Here is a 22,034-nt window from a genome sequence, read left to right as displayed (position 1 = left end):
AGTTCTTCCATAAATTAACACACTTCATCCTTTTAAACGTTACACAGTTTTTTACACAGTATTCCTGTGTTTGTATGTTTAACCAGGTCTCTGTCAATGGGCAAGTTTTATCTATCTTTTGCTACAGACTGCTGCAGTGAACTGGAGAAGGAAATGGCAACCCACTCCAGTGTTCTTGCCTGGAGAATCCCAGGACGGCGGAGCCCAGTGGGCTGCCGTCTATGGGGTCGCACAGAGTCGGACACGACAGAAGCGACTTAGCAGCAGCAGCAGCTGCAGTGAACGTCCCTGTACATGTATGTTTGCTTACAACTGCAAATGTTTGTGCAGTATGGATTCTTAGAAGTGTTACTGCGGAATCAAGGATGTGTGCATGCTTTGCCAAATCGCCCTCCGAATGGTTGAACCTGGCGCCTCTTCAAGAAGGTGGTGGGAGGGGTGGGTAGAAAATTTCGGGCCTCCGAGCAGCAGGCGGCGCTGTGAGCGCCCCTCCGCGCCAGTGGCGAGGCCCCGCTGACGGACTTCCGCTGGCGGAGGTGCGCAGGCCGGGCAGAGCTGACGCCAGAGGCCGAGCGAGCGGTGGGGCGCGATGCCGTACGCCAACCAGCCCACAGTGCGGATCACGGAGCTCACCGACGAGAATGTCAAGTTCATCATCGAGAACACGGACCTGGCGTAAGACTGCTGGGGGAAGAGGTTGGCGGTTCTGGAAAGCCGGGGGCCCCGGCCTGCGGGACGTCGTGACTTTTCAGAACTGGCTCCCGGGCCAGGGCTTCCGCTTTGGGCACGGTGGGGCGCGACCCCGGCCTGTCGAGGCTGGGGTACCCACACGCCGCTTGGTTTTCATTCCTCAGGGTGGCAAATTCTATCCGGAGGGTCTTCATCGCTGAGGTGCCCATAATAGGTAAGCGACCCCAGTCTCGTTGCCAGGGCTACCAGGCCTCTCTCTCCCCCCACCCCCACCCCTCCCTTTACCTTGCAGCTCCTGCCTCCAGCCTTGGTTTGGGCGACGGACTGGGGGCGCTAAGAGAACAGTCGTGCTGGAGACTTGATCGGGCCCTTTGCCCTTGGCCCAGGGCCATTCTGGCCACCTCTCTGGTTCCACGGGCTATTTATTTTGTTCCATTCTTTTCCGTGCGTTGGTGAAGCGCATGGGCTCAGGAGTCTGTGGACTGGGACTCAGAAACTGTTTTCACTTACTATCGCTGCGAAACTTGGACAAGCTATTAAACTCTGTTGCAGCCCCCTCTCTAGTGTTCGGACGCTAATAGCAGTTGTCAGGGCGACGTTAACGATTAAGGGTAATAATCTCTGTGCCTTATGTTCAGTGAGTCTCCAGTACCGGTAGATGTGAATCTGTTCCGTCAGCTGCATTTCGGGAGCATCCAGGCAGTGGTGCTAGGCACTGGAAACGCAGAGCTGTAAAGTACAGGGTTCTTTAGGAGTTCATCTTCAGTTGCTCAGTTGTGTTCGACTCTTTGTGACCCCATGGACTGTAGCCCACCAGGCTCCTCTGTCCATGGGATTCTCCAGGCAAGAATACTGGAGTGGGCTGCCATTTGCTCCTCCAGGGGATCTTCCCAACCTATGGATCAGACCCTCTCCTCCTGCATTTGCAGGCAGATTCTTTTAGGGTTTAAGGAGAACCATAGCTGCAGTGGGTTTGACGCTTTGAGGAGAAAGGATCTGTTTCTGCTTTTCTTCCAGCCACTTTTCACTGGGTGTTCTGCCTGTCTACAGATACACTACAAATATTTTCTGAGTGTTAACTCAGAGTTTGGTTTAGGAAAAAGAGATGTAAGCCATAGTTACCGCATCAAGTGTGCAAATTCCTAAGAGAGAAACAGGCCAATTGTTTGGTAAGCAGAGGACATTGTAGTTTTTCCACCATTACCACCCTCCAGAGACTTTTTCAACTCAGAGCTTGGAGTGTTGGTTCTCCTTCTCTGCCTAATCACCCCGTGGGGTCTCAGGACCCTAGTTTCATCATGAGTAAAATGAGGCAGTTGTGCTTTAGACACTGACATTCAAGCGCCACTTTTTCCACAAGTAGCATGAAGCATCTCTTGCAATCCAGACCCCAGTTAGGAATACAGAAATTAAGACATCTGAAGACCCAAAGAATTTTTGAAGCTTGAAGTGGAAGCAAGATGCACACAAATATAATGCAATTAAGACAAGTGTCTTAAGAGAAATATGGACAGAGTTCTAGGAGAGAGTAGCTTCTTCCCGGGAGAGAGTGTTCATCTCTGTATCACAGAGGGTGGGCAAGTCCTGGTTTATGGGAAGCTCACAGAGTTTTTAATCCTGCACAGGAGAGGTTAAAGGCAGGCCATTGGGAGGAAAGGCAGAGACAGAAAAGCTTGGCTCTTAGTCCTTACTTGGCTCAGGTTTAGGAAGCAGAAGGACAAGCAGGTGGGGGTCTGGTCATGTCTGGTCCTCTGTTCCTAGTGTCTGCCCCTCATTGGACAGTTGGTCTCACTGCCTTTGACTTCTGAATTTAATTGTTTATGTACAGATATTTATGAATGAATGAGTAAATGTGTGTTTAAGTCAACTGTGTGTGACACTACAGTTCTCCTCGCTCATGGCTGGTAGGGATTAGTATGCCTTGCCCATTAAAGGAATTGTGTAAACATGATTTGGTTGAATGATAATAAAGTATTAATTTGGGTAATCTAGTCATTATATCACAAAAGGAGATGTGGACCATAAGTCTATGTTACTTCTCTGAGGTTTGTCCAACTTTCAAATGCCCAAATAGTTTGTGTTCTTACTGGTGTTGGCATGAGTAGCAGATTTAAGTGCTTCCCACAGAAATATTCAGCTCTAAGAAACACATTCCCATTCTCGTGGTATCTTTAGGTCATTGTTTTTGGGGTAATACAGGGAACTCTGCATCATAATTGCCTGAGCAGGGAAGTGCGGTGCGGTGTGTGTGTGTGGTTCTTATTAAAATGCAGCTTCCTGGGCCCCACTCCAGAGCTGTGGAATCAGAGTCTCTGGCAGCCTGACTCGGCCTCTGCAATTTAGTACGCACTAGATGATTTGGAGGAGCTCAGATGGTAAAGAATCTGCCTTAGTGCAGGAAGCCCCCGGGGTTCAATCCCTGGGTTGGGAAGAGTCTCTGAGAAGAGCATGGTAACCCACTCCAGTATTCTTGCCTGGAGAATCCCATGGACAGAGGAGCCTGGCAGGCTGCAGTCCATGGGATTGCGAAGAGTCAGACACGACTGAGCAACTAACACTTTCAGATGATTTTTAAATCTGGAAAATTTGGTGGCTAATCTGCCCGTCTGCTTTTTCTGCTTCCTTCATTCTTTAGCAATTGACTGGGTTCAGATTGATGCCAATTCCTCCGTCCTTCATGATGAGTTCATTGCTCACAGACTTGGTGAGTGCTGGGTTTGGAGAGTTACAGGGAGGGGGCTGTGCCAGTGTCAGAGGAAGAAGCGTCCTCACTCCCAAGGGGACTTGTGGACTCCTTCCACCTTGGCCCCTGCTTTCTTCATTGTGCTTTTCTATGTCTTCCAGGATTAATCCCTCTCACCAGTGACGACATTGTGGACAAGTTGCAGTACTCCCGGGTATGCTGTGTGCTTGGGGAGCTCGGGGGAGGCAGGGAATTCAGTTCTCAAGGAGATTTTTTGCTGCCATCTCAATTTTGGCTTTTAGAAAGACAGTGTGGAGATGTTGTCTGGAGCCCAAGGCAGGCATCGGTCTTTGGTTCTGATGGGACCACAGATTGATGAGGCTCAAGGGGCATAAGAGAGTCTCATTAGCCAGAGGGGACATACACCTGGATGCTCATTTATACCGAATGGGTGGAGCTGTTTCTCTTCAGCATCTGGTGTGCAATGTTTTCCAGAGCATCTCTTCCCAGGGACAGGGGCCTAGGAGGCTAAAGGGCATCAACAGAAGGATAGTGGGTGAGGACAAGGAGCAGAGGGAGTGAGAACTGTTCTGCAGAGCAGCAGCTGTCTGCCAGCTGTATGCCTCACCCTATGGGTTGTCTTCCTGAAACATGGCTCCATTCTTCTGGGGTGACGTTTGCCACTTCCATGATACATTAACAGACTCAGAACTAGGGAACGTGTAGGACAGGATTAGGTTACCTGTATCCTTTCATCAGAGCTGCGTTAGTTGACAGCTTGAGAGTATTCCTTCTTGATGGCTTTCGGTGGTCCTGAATCAACCCCTTTTCTGGTATTCCCAGGGGCACATCATTTTGGTGTGCTAATGGCTAATTTGATATATTTTGTAAATGTATATGTGTGTTGCTGTTTGTTTTATTATTTATTTATTTTTGGCTGTGCTGGGTCTTTGTTGCTGCTTGAGCTATTTCATTTGCATCGAGTGGGAATACTCCTGGTTGCAGTGTGCAGGCTTCTCACTGTGGTGGCTTCTCGTTGCGGGCACTGGCCCCAGGCTCAAGGGCTGCAGTAGCTGTGGCTTGCGGGCTCAGTGGTTGCTGCTTGCTGGCTCAGCAGTAGTTGTGGTGCACGGGCTTAGTTGCTCCACAGCATGTGGGATCTTCCTGGACCAGGGTTTGAACCTGTGTCCCCTGCATTGACAGGTGGATTCTTATCCACTGCGCCTCCAGGGAAGTCCATATATGTGGTTTTTTTTTTTAATATTCAAGCACACAGCAAAGTGTGGAGCTAATAAAACAAATAGGCATGCTGCCGCCAAACCACCTGTCACATTTTGACATTTCATCATTTTTGCTTCATGTCCCCAGAGTCTGTTTTTAAGAAATAAAACATCACATATATTGGTAAAGACAGTTGTACCACCGATTGAAGAGCAGTTAGTCCATATCTTACATAAAGATATGCATCCCCCGTGACCGAACAGTTCCTTCCATTAAATTTTTTTCTAGTATTGCATTTACTGAATAAAGATGGTCTGGATTTTTCGTTTGTGTTTTCTTAAAATTTGCAGAAAAGTTAAAAATAGAATACATATTCATTCTCATTTCACTTTTAATTTACAGTTGTTGATACTTTGCTATATTTGCTTTATGTTTCATATAGATGTTGTGATTTTTGCTAAACCATCTGAAGGAACGTTACAGAAATCATGATACTTCTCCCCTAACTACATCAGCATGTGTGTCCTAAAAATAAGGATATTTTCTTACCTAACTACAGTATTATGTCTAAGAAAATTAGTGTGGATTTGTACTATCTATATACAGTCTAAATTCAGACTTTCCTAGTTATCCTCAAAATGTCCATAATTTTTTTTTATTTGGCTGAACTGCTTGGCTTACCAGATCTTATTCCCCTACCAGGGTTTGAACCCCACACTTGACAGAGAAAGGGCAAGTCCTGACCGCTGACTGCCAAGGAATTCCCCCTGATTGGCTGTTTGTGATCTGTGATGCATGCACTGCATTCGGTTGTTACACCTCTTTAGTCTCTTGATCTCTTGAACAGACTCTTCTCTCTTCATTGTACTTTTTTTTTTTAGGTTGAGTACCTTTTTATATTTTTGTCTTCCATTACATTTTGATTCTTTAATTTCATATTTCTAAGAGTGATTCCATCTTGAGGGTCTAGGTTGCCTTCCTGTCCCATCTGTGTGTGATTACAGGCTGGCCAGGTGTGGCCCATAGATTTCCTTCATCGTCTTGAAAACATCAAAAGTAGCTTGGATTTTCCTCACTAATATGAGGGGAGAACAGTTTGCTTGACTACATTCTAGTAGCTCTCTTCTTGCCTGACGTTAAATGGTGGCAGCTAGTCTCTTAAGACGGGAGTGTTTGAAGAATCGGTTTAAAGAATGGCACACTTGAGAACTATTAAAACTGAGCGATACTTACATGGTGGCAGTCTCTTATACCCTTCTCTGCTTTTGTGAATGTATGAAACTTTTTTAGAAAAGGTCAGTAGTCTGGAGCTTCAAAGGTACTTTTTCTATTGTCCCCTAGATTGTTTTAAGTGTTAATTGCATCCACAAGCTAGTGCCAGCTCATGGATACTGAACTGTGCGGGCTGAAAGCCTCCTCTGTTAGTGCCTTGGTTCTCTGAGGAAGAGCCGTTCAGCAGCCCAAGAGCGGTGTGTAGATGGACACAGCTGACAAGAGACTGGCGGCTGTGGTCCACCCTTTCATCAGATGAAGAACCTTCAAGGACAGGGTATTAGAAGCGGGGAGCCAAGCCAGACTTCACTGTCTGTCCACAGACTCACTGATGTCTCTCTCCCACCTCAGGACTGCACGTGTGAAGAGTTCTGCCCCGAGTGCTCGGTGGAGTTCACTCTGGACGTGCGGTGCAACGAAGACCAGACGCGTCATGTCACGTCTCGAGACCTCATCTCCAACAGCCCCCGGGTCATTCCGGTCAGGAAGGCCTTCCCTGTGGGGACCTCTGCTGTTCTCCTGGCTCCAGTGGGCCAGATTGGGGTGGATTCTTAGAAGATGCCAACTTCCCTGTGTTACCCTCTGCCTTAATGTGAGCCTGATACTTAGAAGTGCTAATGATTCTGGACCCTTGCCAGGATGGGCAGAAACATTGGTGCTGTGGGCCCTCTGCCCCCTTAGGACCCTTTTCAAGACCATGGTACTGTTTTGACTGAGGAGGTTGTAGGGGTTAGAGGCCAGTCACCAGCACAGACGGGATCCCTGGAGGTGCTGGAAGATTTCTGGATGAGATGAGCAGCTGCTAATAAATGCCTCTGTTTGGATTCCCTGCAGGTGACATCTAGGAACCGAGATAATGACCCCAACGACTACGTGGAGCAGGACGGTAAGGCACCCCGAGAGAGGCAGAGACCAGACCCAGCCTCTCATGTTGTCTGGTCTTCCATGGGCTGCAGGTCAGACCCGGAGAACTGTGCCTCTGCCGGCCCTCGACTGACTGTCGCCTGTCCCCACAGACATTCTCATCGTCAAGCTGAGAAAGGGCCAGGAGCTGAGACTGCGAGCCTATGCCAAAAAAGGCTTTGGCAAGGAACATGCCAAGTGGAACCCAACTGCAGGAGTGGCTTTTGAGTATGACCCTGACAATGCCCTGAGGCACACGGTGTACCCCAAGCCAGAGGAATGGTATGTTCTTGGTGGGAGTTGAAGGCTGGCTGGGCGGGCGGGTGTGGAAGTGGCTCCTAGTGACCCAGATGGGGCAGCCTGACTAGGAGACACGGGTCCCTTGAAAGCAGCCATAGCAACCCTGTGCTGACCTCTGTTTGACCTCAGGCCAAAGAGTGAGTACTCAGAGCTGGATGAGGATGAGTCGCAGGCACCCTACGACCCCAACGGCAAGCCAGAGAGGTAAGACCCTAGTTTGGCACTCGAAGGTCACAGGTCTGGTGCAGCCTCTGAGTTAGGGAGCCCCTTTCCCTCCTGTCCAGTTCCCCTCAGCTGAGGAGGGGCCGGTAACTGCTGAACCCCCCTTAAGTCCCCTTTTGGTCACTGGGAGAAGGGGGCCCTCCAGTTATCCAGACTGTTCCTTTTGTGATTATTCAGCCCCCAAAGAAAGACCAACATAAGATCAAACCTAGGGCCCCAGACTGTCCAAAGCCTTCTAGTGACAAACATGAAAACAGTCCCGGGTCATTCCAGTCAGGAGCAGTGGCACTGCTGATCATCTTCCTTCCCCTCAGTGTGGAGTGTGTCTGTACACAAGTGTTTTGAGATTGTCACACAGTATCTTTTTGAGGCCGCTGTGGCCCTCTTGAGGTCCTACAGAGTGCACTGGGACCACTGTTTTTAAGAAGCTGGATGGAGGTCAACCCTGGAACAAGGTCAAATTCATGGGGAGAAAGGAGTCAGGACCAGAAGGGAGGGAGGCCCTTGGCCAAAGCTGGGGCCCGCTGGCCTGAATGCTTTGTGGAGGGCTCTCACTGGACTCTTGCCTCTCAGGTTTTACTACAATGTGGAGTCTTGTGGCTCTCTGCGCCCCGAGACCATCGTCCTTTCAGCCCTCTCTGGATTAAAGAAGAAGCTGAGTGATTTACAGACCCAGTTAAGCCACGAGATCCAGAGTGACGTCCTCACCATAAACTAGCTGCAGCTCACCTGTTTGAGCAAAACAGTTGGATTTCAGGTCTCTTCTGAGACTCTTTTTGGCTCCTGGGGACTGGACAGCTGTTGCTCAAGTTTCTTGGCAAGCCTTCAGTACCAATTAGCAAGGCAGCAGCGGGGAGGGGTAGGTCCATGCCAGCCTCGATCGGTTACAGATCACCAGGGGCGCCACTATTGCCGGCAGGACAGTTTTCCCCTTCATTTAGCATCCCTGGGCCTTCCTGTAGGTTGGCAGCAGTGCTCCCTGAAACACTCCTTCCACCCTGTCTCCCAGTGTGCCTTGGGGGCCATAGGGCTCCCCTGTTGACAACCACTGAGCTGGACTCTCACCTTTGGGTCATTTCAGCTCTTTACTTCGAACCCTTTCTGTTCATGAGTTGGAGTGCTCACCATTGTAGGCTCGTGTGTAGGGACTGACTCTGAATCCTGACTCGGGCTGCACGAGCGCCCTTCCAGTCCCTGCCTCGGCCACCCTGTTGGCCTTTCACTCAGATTCTCAAGTGTCCTGAATTTGAGAACCTCTTAAGAGTAGTGTTAGTCCTAGGCTATCCCCTCTTCCCCCCAGTAAACCTTGTATTTTGTTCTCTACCCATCAGTTTCAATCTTCACCAACAATGGCCAGATGATTTAATTTGTGTGGTGGGGGCAGGGTAGAGGACAAGGACCTTAATGAAGATCTGGCCTTGACCCTTAGCCCTGTAGGTAGGCACACACCCAACACAGTTAATTAGGCAGCCTGGCAGGAGAAGCCTGGAGAAAACCGGAAATCTAGTACAGAAAGGAAGGGTTATTTATTAACAGTAGTTGTCTTTTGAAAGTTTTTATTTTTGGCAATAAAGAGCACAACGTACGTAATCTCCTTCATGCGTCATCGAGCCACGAACCGAGCCAGCCAGCTCTGCCTCCCCTCCCGTGGCCTCTGGGTGCCCTTCTTCAGGCTAGCTTACTCCTGGGGTGGTCATTCCCTGGGTCAGGTTCAGAGCTGAACGGGCCGTGGCCCCTCCCTGGCTCCAGGGCTCTGTCTGGAGGGGCCTCTTGCTTTACCATCCTCCTGCCACAACTCAAATAGTGGTTATTTACAACAGGGTCTGTTCCCACAGATCAGAACCCTAAAATATTAAAAACAAAAAACCCAACACACACACAACCGAAGGTTTGATGTGAGTAGAAAGATAGCCCTTCTGCACGGTAGTCAATAAATACCAGCACTAGAAAATCAATTGCTTTAATTGCGTTTCAGCAGGGAGCCTCAGCACCATGTGGGGAGGAGGAAATGGGGCGGTCTCGGTTTTTGAGTCCTTTTGGCCAGAGGGAGGCCACACGGCAGGGGAGCACCCTCCACGGGAGCACTGCCCACCTGGTCAGTGAGGGGGCAGCAGGGTGCTCCCCCCGACCCCTCAGTCCTCCTGGGGGCCGGCCTGGCCCTGGAGCAGGAAAGAGCTCAGGAAGGGCCACCCTCCCTGGGCTGAGGTAACAGCACCCTGCCCCCAGGGCGTCTTCTCGCCTACGAAGCAGGAAGATCCTGGGCAGAAACCACTTTAAAACCAGATTTTCACCTGAGGTGTCAGCGAGATGTCACCTCTGTGTAAAACTCCGAAGTGCAAGGCTGCCAAGTGGCACAGTGTAAGCTTGGATCCTTCCTGTGCCACCAGGCCCAGAGGGACCGAGAAGCCACCTGCTGTCTCCACCCCTGGGCTGCGTGGGAAAGCCAGCAGCCAGAGCAGGCGCCGGGAGTGTGGACTCTCCCTCCTCAGGCCTGAAGCAGGAGGGCTGGTACCCCTTGGGGGACAGGAAAAACCACCGCCCTCACATTCAGAAACAGCCCTGACTGTGGCCTGGTCATGGGGATAAAAAATGTGTATGTGGTGGCAGGGAGGGACAGAGGGGGAAATCTTATTAATATAGAATAATGTCATAAGCCATATATATTAAAATCATTAACCGTATATAGTCCTATGGTAGCTCCAGCCCCTCACACATGCTCAGGTGGCATGGCCAGCCCTTTGCCTTGGTCCAGTCTCACCCTTGGGGGCAGAGAAGGGACGGCTTGCTCCCTTTCTCTGGGCTCCTGGCCCACAGCCCCTGCAGGCCGTCCACGAGACACTGCAGGCAGCCCCAGCGGTCGTCCGAGCACGCTAGCTCTGCCGTCACTGGGAAGGGGCCCTGGCCTCGCTGCTGTCCCCCTGGCTGGGCTTTGGCTTTAGCAGGATGAATCTGTTGAGGAGGTCCGTTTCTGAGCTGGCCTGGGCTGCCGCATACCCCTCACCTGTGGACACAGACGCAGGCTGAGGACTTGGGCCCAGGACAGAAGACCCCTGCCCAGCATGCCTTGTCCTCCACAGAGCCTCCTGGCTGGTGGGGGTGACGCACAGCAGTGACTCACCGGCGAAGCTGGAGGCCTCGGCGATGTTCTGGGAACCTGTGATGTGGTGCCAGTAGGCACTGCGGGGCAGCATGGTAGTGGGCGTGCAGGGGTATGAGTAATGTTCTGTGCCCTTGTTGAGCAGCTGTGGGGCAGAGAAGGGTCAGCGGCTAAGCCCAGGGGCGGCCAGCCCAAGACCCTGCCTGCCTTTGCCATACACATGAGCTGGAGACGGCTGGCACTCTCCCGGTCCTCTGACTGCCCGCCCGCCGCCCCCTACCCTGGACTGAGACGTGCGCGGCCTCACCCTCACATTCTTCTCCATCTCCAGCAGGACTCGTTTGTGCTGCTCGGCGATGGCCAGGGTGGCACTGTGGACCCGCTGGTAAATCTGTTCCCCTTCCTGTGTCTGGAAGGTGTAGAGCCCTTCTCCAGCGTCACACATCCTGGGGACACAGAGAGCACGGTGGTGGGCGCGTCCCACGTATGTGACATGCTCAGGCTCTCCTTTGGGAACAGGCAGGGCTGTTACCTGAGGGCCTGACCACCCAGCTCAAACGTGCTGAACATTTTCCATGGGCCTCGTGGTGGTCTAAATACTTTACGAGAATTAATCCATTCTGTTTTCTCCACCACCTGGTCTGTGTGCAATCAGTTTGCTCATAACTACAGTTTTTCTCAAACTATCTTATAGATGAGAAAACTGAGGCATTCAGAAGCTAAGTAACAACCAAAGTTACATGGTGGAGTATACAGAATTGGAGTCTAGGCAGGCTCCTCCAGAGTTCAAGATATACCCAGTCACCATCATCACCCAGTGTGTGAGGCTAGGTACTTTTATTATCCCATATGACAGATAAGAAAACTGAGACACAGGTCTGCCATCACACAGCTGGTCAGTGCCAGTGCCAGCATCTGATTTGAGCTTTTGACGTACTTGCTGGGAGCCTCGATTTCTTCATCTGTAAAATGGGAATATTATGTTCCCCTTCAGGATGCTATGCCGATAAATGAGCTTTCAGCACAGGGCCCACCCAACACAAGTGAGTGGCAGCCACCATCAAGACCATGGCTGGAGGGTGGGGAGGCGAGTGGGTCCTACCGGCCAGCCTCGAAGGTGAAGCGGGTGGCATCCCGGCCATAGCGGCGCAGTGAGCAGAGGGGCCACGAGACGAGCTTCACGCGGGGGTTGTGTATGTCCCAGAGGTAGATGTTCTCGTGGGTGATCTGCAGCTTGCACTCGCCATACACGTCCAGGTTGGGACAGGGCAGCAGGAAGACATTGAAGCGATCTGGAGGGGAGAGGACAAGAGGGCCTGGAGCTTTCGGGGGATGGGGGGAGGTCCCCCCACCCCCACCCTGTGCCAGCACCAGGCCTCACCTGTCTGCTCACACTGCACTCCTGGGGCCAGGAGGTCTGGCTCTCCCAGACTGATGTCGTTGAGCCTCGACCCCAGACACTCCACAGAGAGTGTCTTGTACCACTCCTCTGCCTCCAGCTCTGGAGAAAACAGTATCTCATCATGCTGCCAACTCAGGGTCTCTCGGCAGCCCACCCCACCTGCTTCAGCCGGAGTAGTCCCCCCACGCAAGGCAGAGAGGGCGAGGCCAGTGGACTCTGCCTGCCTGCTCACCTCATCCTGGGGGGCGGCTCCCTCAAAGGCGCCCTCCTCCTCTACACCTCACACCCCGTCAGGAGAGCTAGCCTGGCTCTGCCCCCTACCAACTGGACCTTGACCGCACACCACCGGCAGCCCCATCCCCTCACCTGAGTCGCAGGTGAAGGTCCGTGCAGAGTCGTCAGTGAATATGATGGCCACTGCCTGCCTCTTGGTCTCCTTGGGGAGCCGTGTGACACACTTCACATTGCTGATCTCTGTCACCTGGCATGGCATCCACAGGGGACTCAGCCAGGGTGAAGCACCTCCCGCTACATCCCCCGCAGCTCTCTCACCCCCAGGAGGTCCTGTTGGCCCTCAGGACTCTGAATAACAATCATCGCTGCTTACAGGTTGGGGAGCTAGGGCCCAGGCCCCCTAACCTTGGGGCAGCCTCGGAGGCACACGGACTTCTCGTCTGGATACTTCTCCAGCCGCTGAGGCCCCTTGCTGGAGGACTTCCGGAACACCAGCCAGCACCTCCGGTAGATCTGTGGGGCGAGATGGCAGGGGGATGGACCCTGGACCACTCCCAGCGCAGCCAAAGTGACCCTGCAGTTTTCCCTGCCTACCACGAGGGGCAGTGCCACATAGCCTTCTAGGGGGCTCAGGCCCAGGAGACCTGGGACAGCTGACACCAGTGTGACACCCCACCCTGGGGAAGAGACCCCTCCCCAAACTGAAAAGGCAGTCATTTCTTGGCTGGCTCCATAAAAGTTGCTCCTGAGTTACTGTTTACTATGAGTTCAGCCCTGGGTTTAATCTAAGTAGCCAACATTTATTGAGTGCTTCCTATTTGTGCTTTTTGTTATTAGCACTCCTCACATTTAATCTCAGGGTCACTCTTGAGGTCAGTTCTATTATCATCTCCACTTTACAGATGGAATCTGAGGCACCCAAGAGTTGAGTAACAGCTTATGAATGGCAGAACTGGTATTTAAAACCGGCTGCCTGGAGCCAAGGCCGTACTGGGAAACCACTGCGCTAAGGCTCAGTCCAGGAGCACCGGCCAGGACAGAGGCAATGTCGTGCGGATAGGAATCAGGCCCGAGCCCGCTCCCAGCCTGCACATCACCACAGCCCTTGTTCTTAGAGCCAGGGGACAGCTCTTGATGTAGGTAACACCCCCTCTTGTCTCCAGGACCATCCTGGGAATGAAGGGAACCAGGGTTAGTTTCCTGCTCCAACTGGGAAACCAGGCGCTCTCAGAGGTCAAGGAGCAGAGCCAGGAACCTGGAATCACCCCAGAGCACAGAGCCGTCCCCAGTGAGGTTCATCACTCCTTGCCCCAACCACCGCCAGTGACCCTTGCCTAAATCCACCTAAATTCTCTATAGCTTCCCGGACTCCATCCGAGGGGCAAAGGAGCCAGGGAGCGGGGAGCTGCAACGTTGGTGGCCCTAGCCACTTGCCTGGGCCTCTGACTCTTCCTCCTATGGCTCTTTTCCAGCCCAAAGTCCAGCTGGGGTGCACCTACTCTTTCAGCAAGCACTCTAGAAGGCTGGCAGAGCCATTCCGCAGGAATCTCCAGTGCTCCTCTCACTGGCAGCATGGAGACTGAGGGGCCCTCCTCTTTGCCCTGCTATGTGGGCACCAGATCCTCGGCAGGCAGGTTCCCAGGGTGCGGTGGGCCAAGGCAGTCTCCATCCTGAGAAGCTACTCACACCAGGCTATTTCAGGCTCCGGAGACTCCAGGAGACATGTCTGTCCCTGCCCCCCTGACCTTGGCTCAGCCCTTGGCCTGTCTGCATAAACCCCAGCAGGCCTCAACTCTAAGCTGAGCAGCTCTTTTAGGGCAGAGATTGTATTTTATTCTCAGAATCCTCACATCCCAGTAGCCTCGTGAACAAAGCCTGCTGAACAAGTGAATGATCATGTGTAGAGACCGTGAATGGATGGATGGATGAATGAATGAATGAATGCATGAATGCTGCCAACTCAGATATGCCCTGCCAGGCGGGGCTCTGTGCAGCCTGCAGGGGCGGAAGGCCTGGGGGCCTGAGCGCTCTGGTTGCCTGGTTACAAGATACACACACACATGCACACACGCGCACGCACACACACTCGCACGAACACAGAGCCCCAGGGAGCCACTGTGCTCAAGAGCCCTCCTTCCCCACTTCTCACAGGTCTTTGATCAGCGCTTCAGAAACGCGCTGCCACAGCTCTGCCTTGGGAGGAAAGCCCTGGCAGGTAGGAGGGCCCGCTCCTGATCTCTTTCAGCCCTTCCCCCCTCACCTCTGTGGGCTGAGACAAGAATGGCTGGCCTGAGACAAGAATGGCCCGGTGGCCCCAGCCCCTCACAGCAGATCTGCAGGGGGAAGTCGAGTTCCCTGAGTGGGGGTGACTCCAGACGGGGCCTGGCCTCAGCCCAGCTCCTAAACCCTGCCCTTGACTGTGCCCACCGTAGGTTCCCAGGCCTCCCCCGAAACAGGCCAGGTTCTAAGCCCAAGTGGCCACCTCAAGTGCCTTGGCTTCCTGGGAAACTCTGCTCTGGACCGGCCCTCGGCCCAGTTGGCCCCTGGGGACCTGAAGGCCCTGACAGGTCTGGGCCCTGGGGAAGGAGCCACACTAGAAGCTGGGCCCCTGCCCCCTGCCTGCCCACCTCAGCCTTAGCTTTTCTCCTCGTTCTGTGCTCCAAATGGGCTCCATCCTTCTCTCAGGGCAAGAACACAGTGGCTGATGGCCACCAGGGCCCAGGCTGGGACACAGTCCAAATCCAGGTAAGACCCCAATGTGCCCACCAGCTAAGTGGCTGCCCCCTGCCTGGACAGAAGAGCCCCCAACAGGGGCCCTGGGGTGAGGGCCACAGGAGTGGAAGGGGGCGCAAGAACCACCCTGCTCCAAGGCCAGTCCTGTTCTGTCTGGTACCCACGCAGGGGCCCCTGAGTATCAGAGCCCAGCTCCTCCGCCAGCCCACTCTGCTGAGCCAGGAAGCCTTGAAAGTCAGATCACACCCCCACTCCCACCAAGGCCATGGGGGAGGGGAGGGTGAGCAGGGGGCCCAGGTAAACACAAGACTTGGGCTATCTCAGGGGCCAGGGTTTCCATCTTACTGGGGAGACCCCTCAATGGAGAGAGTGGGGAGAGTCAGGGAATAAAGTCAGCTCTTGGGACAACCTCACCAAGATTATTAAGTTGGTCCCTGGGGCCCCTGCTCATGCCTTTTGGGGGGGCAGTTTCAGCAGTAGGGGGTGGGAGAGGGTGCACACCCAGCAAAGGTACATCTGAGGCCTCATCTCCATAGGCCCTCCAAGCCCCCAAAACCTGGGAGGAAAGCAGCCGGGCCCAGTGCCATGGGCCATCCCGCCCAGGTGCTCATTCATAAACCACATAAAAGCCAGCTTCTGTGCCCCTCGTACCGCCGCCCTACCCCCAACAACCAACCACTCTCCTTGGCCAATACTTCAACCATAGAAGCAACAACCGAAGACAAAATAAATAAATGCCAGTACACAGAAAGCTACGGGAAGCAGGAGAGATGAGGTACTTTAAAGAAAAGAGGCCAGGGGAGGGGAGGGGGAGACGAGGAGGTGATGGCAAGGGGAAGTGACAAGCTGGTCTCAGCTCAGATACAGCCCGGCATTTCCAGCCGCTGCCCGGGCGACAACTTCAACAATAGCAGGAGAGCCGCCTGCCCATCGGCCACCACCACTGGCCCAGCCACTGGGACTCCAGCCAGCCGGGCTGGGGTGGGGGCTGCAGTGGGCAGAGCCGGGCCCAGGCACATGCCAGGCAGCCCGCCGGCCAGAAACCTCGAGAGACCGGCAATGCACGATGGCCAGCCAGGAACCGGCGGGTGGCCGTGCACCCCCGACATCCCAGATGCCAGACCCAGGGCCCCTTGGAAGGTGGCTCACCCCGAGCTTCCTGCTCTTCATCTTCACGTAGCCTTGCTTGACGATGTCGTTGAAATTGGTCGCCATGGTTTCTCCACCGTGTCTTTGAGGCTCGTCTCTCCCGGGAGCCGAGGGGAGGGATGCCCAGGTGGCCTCGGTTTTCCCGGCTCCTCCTATCACCTGTTCAAGATCCTCCGACGGGGCTGCTGCACGGAGCTGCTCTTCACCTTGCCTGCCTCAGCATTGTTCTAGCAGCTCCTTCGCCCGGCGCCTGCTGGAAATAAAAATGACAGGGAGATTAGACAGTGACATCTTTCTCTTCCCCTGGCCGTCTCGATCTTTTTTTCCTTCCTCTACCCACACTCGTCCCCTCCCTTCCTCCCTCTGCCCGCCCTTCTTCCTTCCCTTCCCTCCCCACCCCAGGACGGCAGAACCATTCAGGAAAACCCCGAGGTGGAGGCCTCTACGAGGAAAATGGTCTAGCCCAGTCCCCTCCCTCACACGGTTAACCCCTTCCTGGGAGGACGGGCTCCGGCTCCTGCTGTGGAGGTGGGGGCAGAGGGAAAGGTGGCCGGGGAACTGCCGGCGGGGCCCTAGCTCCTGCTGCAGCTGAGGGGCAGGCTTCCAGCAAGCCCCCCTCCTGCGCGGGCACCTCCCTGTAGGAAGCCTTCCAGGAGACGGGCTCCTGGGAGATGGCACAGATTCTGGGACCATGCTCCCCGAGGTTAGATGATCCACCCCGTCGGTTTCAGCAGACAGCGCCCCCCAACTACTCCAGGCCCTCTGTCCCACTCTGTTCTATACCTGGATCTCCCCAGCTCCAGGCAAGAGTCTGAGAACTGTCCCCTCAAACCCTGCTCTCCCCGCCCCTGGAACTCTTCAGCAGCCTGTCTGGGTGCTGCTTCCTGGGTGGGAGGGCAGAGTCCAATGGGACGGGCCTGCAGATAAGCCTGAAGAATGTGCTGGGCAGGCTGGCAGTGGCCACTGTCGAAGCGGTTGCCTTGCCCTGGTGCTGGGAAGGCCAGGTTGGTCTGTGAGGGCATCGGGTCTGGACAGGACTCTCGGTGTCCCGTGTCCTGGACCCGGGCAGGAGTTAATTACACAGAGAACTAGCAAACACCTGGGCTGGGAGCAAAGGACACAGCTGGACCACATTGAGGGGGACTAAGGGGAAGTCCATACGCAGCTGGAAAAGGGGTGCCACCAGGGGCTCTTGGAATCAGGCAGGTCGGCAGATAACAAAGACACAGACTTGGCGGAGGGGGGTGTCTCAGTGATGACCCAGCCCAATGCCCATTTCAGATCATTTTATGGTTGGGGAAAAGCAAGCTGCCCAGAGAGGAGAGGCGGCGTGGCCAGGGTCACAGAGCAAGTCCAGGCTTCAGCCAGGGACAAATAAGTTCCAGAGTGGGTGATGGAGGCGGCCCTGGGGATGGGATGCTCTGCCACCTGGCACTGGCCACTCACCACCGTCTTAGCCTTCTCTGCCACCCAGGCTCAGGGGCAGGGCTGTGCCCACAACATGGTCCCCTGCATCTCTGGATGAGAATGTAGTAGCATTGCTGGGGTCAGCTGGGCAACTGTGCTGCCAGGACAGGACCCTGGGGCAAGTGTCCTGCTGGAGCTGCCAGCAGCTTGGCATTAATTAATCTTCTGGAGGCCTGTCTGTCGAGTCCCTAACAAGGAACAGATGTGACTATCCCAGTGTGCACATGCAAACAGGCAAAAGGACACAGACGGTAGTGCTCTCTATGCCCTGTGTACCCCGAGAGCCCCTCCAGCACCCCTCAGCAGCCTCCGTGCCCATCCACACCTTCTCTCCCAGCTCCCTGGGAGCCAAGACCCTGCCACACCCAAGTGATCTGTTTTCCTCCTGTAAGGTCGGCTGTGGGGTCCCTCCCTGGTACTGACCACCCCCCCAACAGCCTTGCCAGACCCAGGTGCTGGCACTCAGATGAACAAGCTTTCCCAGCTCTGTCTCCACCATCTGGGGCTTCCTTGACCCCCCAGCAAGGACCAGCTCTGTAAAAGTCCCCTCTGAGATGATGGCCAGCCAGCCGCTGGCTGAGGGTCCAGAGCAAGGAAGGCCCCTTTCAGAACACACTGACCAGCACGCATGGGCCCAGGGTTCATCCAGGGCAGCTTGGGATGTGGCCCAGCCAGGAACACGCACTTAACGGCAAGAGGTCCTGGGCAAGCCACTTAACATCTCAGCGCCTCAATTTCCCCACCAGTAAAATAAAATAAAAAAAGATAAATCAGCCCATTTTAAATGAGGAAATGAATCCTTAGGCACCTGCCTGCCCATGCTGGACCAAGAGCGTCTGCCTTGTAAACCCAAAGGGCTGACTGTATTTCGAGAGCTGCTGCCCAGCCAAGGGCTGTGAGATCACCCTAACCCAGCCTTCCACCTGCCAACACAGGCCTGCTCCTTCCTGCCCCTCCCCGTTACCTTCCCCGCCGTACCCCTTGAGTGACTGCAGCCGCCAAGCTCTCGGGAGTACCCCTGGCATGTCTGTCCACAGGTCCACACCCCGCCCTAGGCTCCAGGCCCTAGAAATAAACCAACGGAAAGAGTAACCTTCCAGGGAGAGCCTGGGTGGCAGGGCGCCCGGCAGCTCATGCTGGCCTGGAGTCACAGGTGGTGCTGACCTTACTCGGTTCCAAATAAATATGCAAGAGCAAGACCCAAGCTGGGGCCCAGAATGATACAGCACAGGAGAGCTGGGGAGGCGGGCAGAGAGGGGGAAGGGTCAATGGGTAGACTTACATTTGATGGGCAATGGGATCAAGGTGGGGGGTGGGTACCCAGAACCAACAAATCCCCCAAAGGACACGGCCCCCTGGCTGAGCCTGTGCAGACCCAATCAGGCATCAAGAGATGGCCGGCGGGCTGAGCACAGCAGGCAGGAACCAGGAAGGCGACCACGCAGCCCTCCTCCCCTTACCGCACCTGGGGCCACTTTCCCCATCACTACTGAACCCCCAGCAGCTCTGGCGCTCACAAGCCTGCAGCAGGGAAAGATGCCCCGCTAACTGTGGTCTCAGGTCTGTAAGCTCAGCTCTGAGCACTCTGAGAGGCTAAGCAGGGTGTCCAGCACCCCCTCAACACAGCTCCTCAACAGGGAAGGAGTAAGGACCCCCATTCCTCCTCCCAGCCTAGCATCAATGTGGTTCCTCAGCCACAAATGGTACCTGTCCCCGACCAGGACACCAGAGGGGACTCTGAAATGTCCCCTCTCTCCCAGGAAGAGCAGGCGTCCTGTGCGGAGTGGGTAGGAGACTCCCTGGTGCCCAGCAGAGGGGTGGGGCAGGGCCACTGCCCACCTGCCCGGTGGGACAGCCGTCTAAACACTCCCTCCCTGCACCCAGATTCTGCCTGGAGGCTTGGCTCCAGAACAAACACTACTTGTTGCTGCTGGGAACCAATGGCTGAGCCGGAGTGGCTGCTGGCCTGGCTGGGCCTCCCCACCCTGCAACAGATCGGATCTTATCAGGGCTTGGGGACAGCCCTGCCTGGACTCCGGCTCACTGACGGCTCGCTGTCTCCACCCGCTGGCAAAGATCCTATCGACCGGACTGTCTCCAGCATCAGGGACATTTCCCATCCCCCACCCCAACCTGGTCCTCTCTACCCCCATGTGATGGCTATCAGGGGCTGGGAGGAGGTCCTCCCTTCCCCAGAGGGCCCCATCCCTGATCTCCTCCACCCCTGCAAATCCTCACAAGCAACCACCACCCGAAACACCGCAGGACTGAAAGTGGGTGGCAAAGTCATATCCAAAACCAATTGGGAAGAGAAGACTGGCAGAAAAAGACATCAGAACAGTCACTGTCTTCTGGGCCCTCCAGCCAGGAAGGTGGTGCTATGTCTCCAGACCACTGCCGCTGGTCTTCCTCCAGTCCCCCGCCCACCCTTCCGGCCTCATCTCCCCCCTGCCAGGGGGCCGGGGGGTGCGGATGTTCCTCAACGTGCCTAACTCCTACCCATGCGGATCACTGCACTTGCTGTTCCCTGCCTATACAACACTGTTCCCTCAGATGGTCCAAGGTTCATTCTACCGAATCAGTTTAAAGACCATCACTTTAGAGAGGCCTCCCCTGACCACTCTGGCCAAAGGGAGCCCCCAGTCAGCCTCTACCACCACACCCAGTTTCCACTGTCCCCACATATCCCCACAGGTTTTACCTCTTCATCTGCTGGTTTGCTTGGCCACTGTCTCCAACAACATCCTAGAATGTCAGCTCCCTGATGGCTAAGCCTCCTCTAATTAACAGCTCCATCCTAGCACCTAGAATGGTGCCCAGTGAAGTGTTGTTTAGTTACTCAGACGTGTCCGACTCTTGCGACCCCATGGACTGTAGCCCGCTGGGCTCCTCTGTCCATGGGATTTCCCAGGCAAGGATACTGGAGTGGGTAGCCATTCCCTTCTCCAGGGAATCTTCCCAACCCAGGGATCAAATCCACATCTCCTGCATTGCAGGTGGATTCTTTACTGCTGAGTGCAGAGTAAGTACTCAGCACATGGGGGCTGAAAATGTAATTATCTCCAGGATTTGTTTTGTCCTCTTCATCCTTTCTCCCATCACCACCACCAATATCCACCTGGTCAGACCTAGCTCAGCTTCCAAAGACATGTGGGCAGCAGTGGGTTCCCATTTCCCTGGGCCCTGGACCCACAGTTTGGTTCAGAGCTGACCCGGGGGGAGACAGCACTGCTGACCCCGTGTCCGGGCCTGGCTGGGTGGCCCCACCTTGGCCCTGGTTGTTGGGTGAGATCATGCCCAGCTCTGCTGCCCTGCCTGGGAGAGAAGAGCTAGAAGTAGCCATTGCCCATGCTCAGAAGGACAAGCAACTGGGGGCACAGCTCCTGAGACCCATCCCAACTGGGGGACAGGACTGGCCTGCACTGGAGCCACATCTCTTGAAAGGGGCAAGAAAGGACTTTGCACTAAATAAGCCCAGCCTCAAATCGCTGCTGTGGATCCTGCCCGCCCGTCACTGCCCTTGACTCTTAGACCCCTACACCCGAAACCCTCCATCTGAGTCTCCTGGCAACAGCCACGCAGCCACAGCTTGGGATATGGCCCAGGTGCCGGCCTCTGCTCATACCCCTCTGCAGTGACAGCAAACATTTAACGGGAAGCCAGACTTTGGGAGCCCTGGGGGAGAGAGTGAACAGGACCCCAGGAACAGGCAAAAACAATCAACAAAAGCAGGCAGCTGGCTGCGAGTTTAAGCTGTAGGGCAGGAATCATCTGCAGGTGGGGTGGACGGTGGGGGAGTTGGAGAGTCTCTAGGAATTTAGGGGCGGGGGGTACTGAGAGAGTAGGAGGCCATGAGAGCAGAAAGGGTGCGAGGACGCAAGCTATGATGAGCTGAGCTGTGCCCCTTCGAGATGGTAGGGCCAGGGAGCACAAGGGCCTGGGCCCCTCCGATGGGTAGGTGTGGGGTAGGTGCTGGGTAGGTGTGAGGTCAAGCCCTGACCTGGGGTCCCCTGGAGAAGAGAGCTGAGGGAAGGCGGGGCTCAAGGGGTAGTTCTGAGGGCAGGGATTGGCTTTTGGAAGTGGACCCCTCAGGACCCCCACGGGGTAGGAAGGTCCCATAGGCTTGGAGAGTCCTCAGGGGGGAGTCGCCGAGGGTCTGGAGGGCTCCTGCGCGACCTGAGGCCCCCTCCCCGCCTCGCGCCCCACTAGTTACCTGGGAGCCGCGGCCCCTGATGGGGGCGCTGGCTCAGCGGGCGGCAGGCCAGGCTCATGCCCGCGTCACGGCGCGACCGGCGGGGGCGGCGGGGCGGCGGGGCAGCGGCGGCGCCGGGCTCCGGGCGGGGACGGTGAGGGAGGCGCGGCCGTCCAGCTTGGCTCCGGCTGGGACTCCGCGGAGCCGCCCCGCCGCCCGGCTCAGCCTCGCCGCTCCGCCCCGCCCCGTCCCCCCTGGCGGCCCGCCCCCGCCGTATTCCTCTGAGCTGAGGGACACCGACTTCTGCCCCGGCTTCCCTGCCCTCCCCGCCTCCTCCCACCTCCACCCCCGCCGCCATTCCCTGCTTGCCTCCGCGGGCCCCATCAGGTGGCTCTCCTCACCCCCGGCTCAGCCTCACCTTCCCTTCCTGGGCCCCCAGTCGCAGTCTCACATCGCCTCTCAGCCCCTG

The 22,034-nt window shown here is 55.3% G+C and overlaps 2 protein-coding genes and 1 long non-coding RNA gene across 6 annotated transcripts; 2 read left to right on the top strand and 1 right to left on the bottom strand.

The window, feature by feature from the left end:
• The first annotated feature begins 478 nt into the window (after positions 1–478).
• Positions 479–8,885, top strand: POLR2C (RNA polymerase II subunit C). The gene is made up of 9 exons (XM_027516472.1): positions 479–675; positions 855–904; positions 3,326–3,394; positions 3,535–3,587; positions 6,218–6,346; positions 6,701–6,752; positions 6,883–7,051; positions 7,199–7,273; positions 7,865–8,885. The coding sequence occupies exons 1-9, from the start codon at positions 590–592 to the stop codon at positions 8,007–8,009; spliced, it is 828 nt and encodes a 275-aa protein (XP_027372273.1). The 5' UTR covers positions 479–589; the 3' UTR covers positions 8,010–8,885.
• Positions 8,831–21,761, bottom strand: DOK4 (docking protein 4). Of its 4 annotated transcripts, XM_027516465.1 has the most exons (9): positions 21,587–21,761; positions 15,907–16,159; positions 12,430–12,537; positions 12,157–12,271; positions 11,770–11,889; positions 11,491–11,680; positions 10,696–10,834; positions 10,410–10,533; positions 8,831–10,292 (listed from the first exon to the last, which is right to left on the bottom strand). In XM_027516465.1, the coding sequence occupies exons 2-9, from the start codon at positions 15,970–15,972 to the stop codon at positions 10,174–10,176; spliced, it is 981 nt and encodes a 326-aa protein (XP_027372266.1). In that variant the 5' UTR covers positions 15,973–16,159; positions 21,587–21,761; the 3' UTR covers positions 8,831–10,173. The 4 variants fall into 4 exon arrangements, with proteins under 4 accessions (XP_027372266.1, XP_027372265.1, XP_027372264.1 ...); XM_027516464.1 differs by lacking the exon at positions 21,587–21,761 and having other exon boundaries at positions 15,907–16,288; XM_027516463.1 differs by lacking the exon at positions 21,587–21,761 and having other exon boundaries at positions 8,831–10,533; positions 15,907–15,990.
• LOC113876811 lies at positions 14,029–16,194 on the top strand. The gene is made up of 3 exons (XR_003506583.1): positions 14,029–14,239; positions 14,710–14,769; positions 15,938–16,194. It is a non-coding gene; the product is annotated as an uncharacterized LOC113876811 (long non-coding RNA).
• Positions 21,762–22,034: the final 273 nt, after the last annotated feature.

This window comes from Bos indicus x Bos taurus, chromosome 18 (genome assembly GCF_003369695.1).
Source record: "Bos indicus x Bos taurus breed Angus x Brahman F1 hybrid chromosome 18, Bos_hybrid_MaternalHap_v2.0, whole genome shotgun sequence".
Taxonomy (NCBI): domain Eukaryota; kingdom Metazoa; phylum Chordata; class Mammalia; order Artiodactyla; family Bovidae; genus Bos; species Bos indicus x Bos taurus.
The sequence above is the reverse complement of the archived record's forward strand: the minus strand, read 5'-3'. Positions and strand labels throughout refer to the sequence as shown.

Excerpts from the sequence above, each read along its gene's own strand:
- POLR2C (XM_027516472.1), top strand. The coding sequence starts at position 590 with ATGCCGTACGCCAACCAGCCCACAGTGCGGATCACGGAGCTCACCGAC. Across the intron at positions 7,052-7,198 it reads TACCCCAAGCCAGAGGAATG|GCCAAAGAGTGAGTACTCAG; the intron begins GTATGTTCTTGG and ends GTTTGACCTCAG. Across the intron at positions 7,274-7,864 it reads CCCAACGGCAAGCCAGAGAG|GTTTTACTACAATGTGGAGT; the intron begins GTAAGACCCTAG and ends CTTGCCTCTCAG.
- DOK4 (XM_027516463.1), bottom strand. The coding sequence starts at position 15,972 with ATGGCGACCAATTTCAACGACATCGTCAAGCAAGGCTACGTGAAGATG. Across the intron at positions 12,538-15,906 it reads TGAAGAGCAGGAAGCTCGGG|ATCTACCGGAGGTGCTGGCT; the intron begins GTGAGCCACCTT and ends CTCGCCCCACAG. Across the intron at positions 12,272-12,429 it reads GCCTCCGAGGCTGCCCCAAG|GTGACAGAGATCAGCAATGT; the intron begins GTTAGGGGGCCT and ends ATGCCATGCCAG.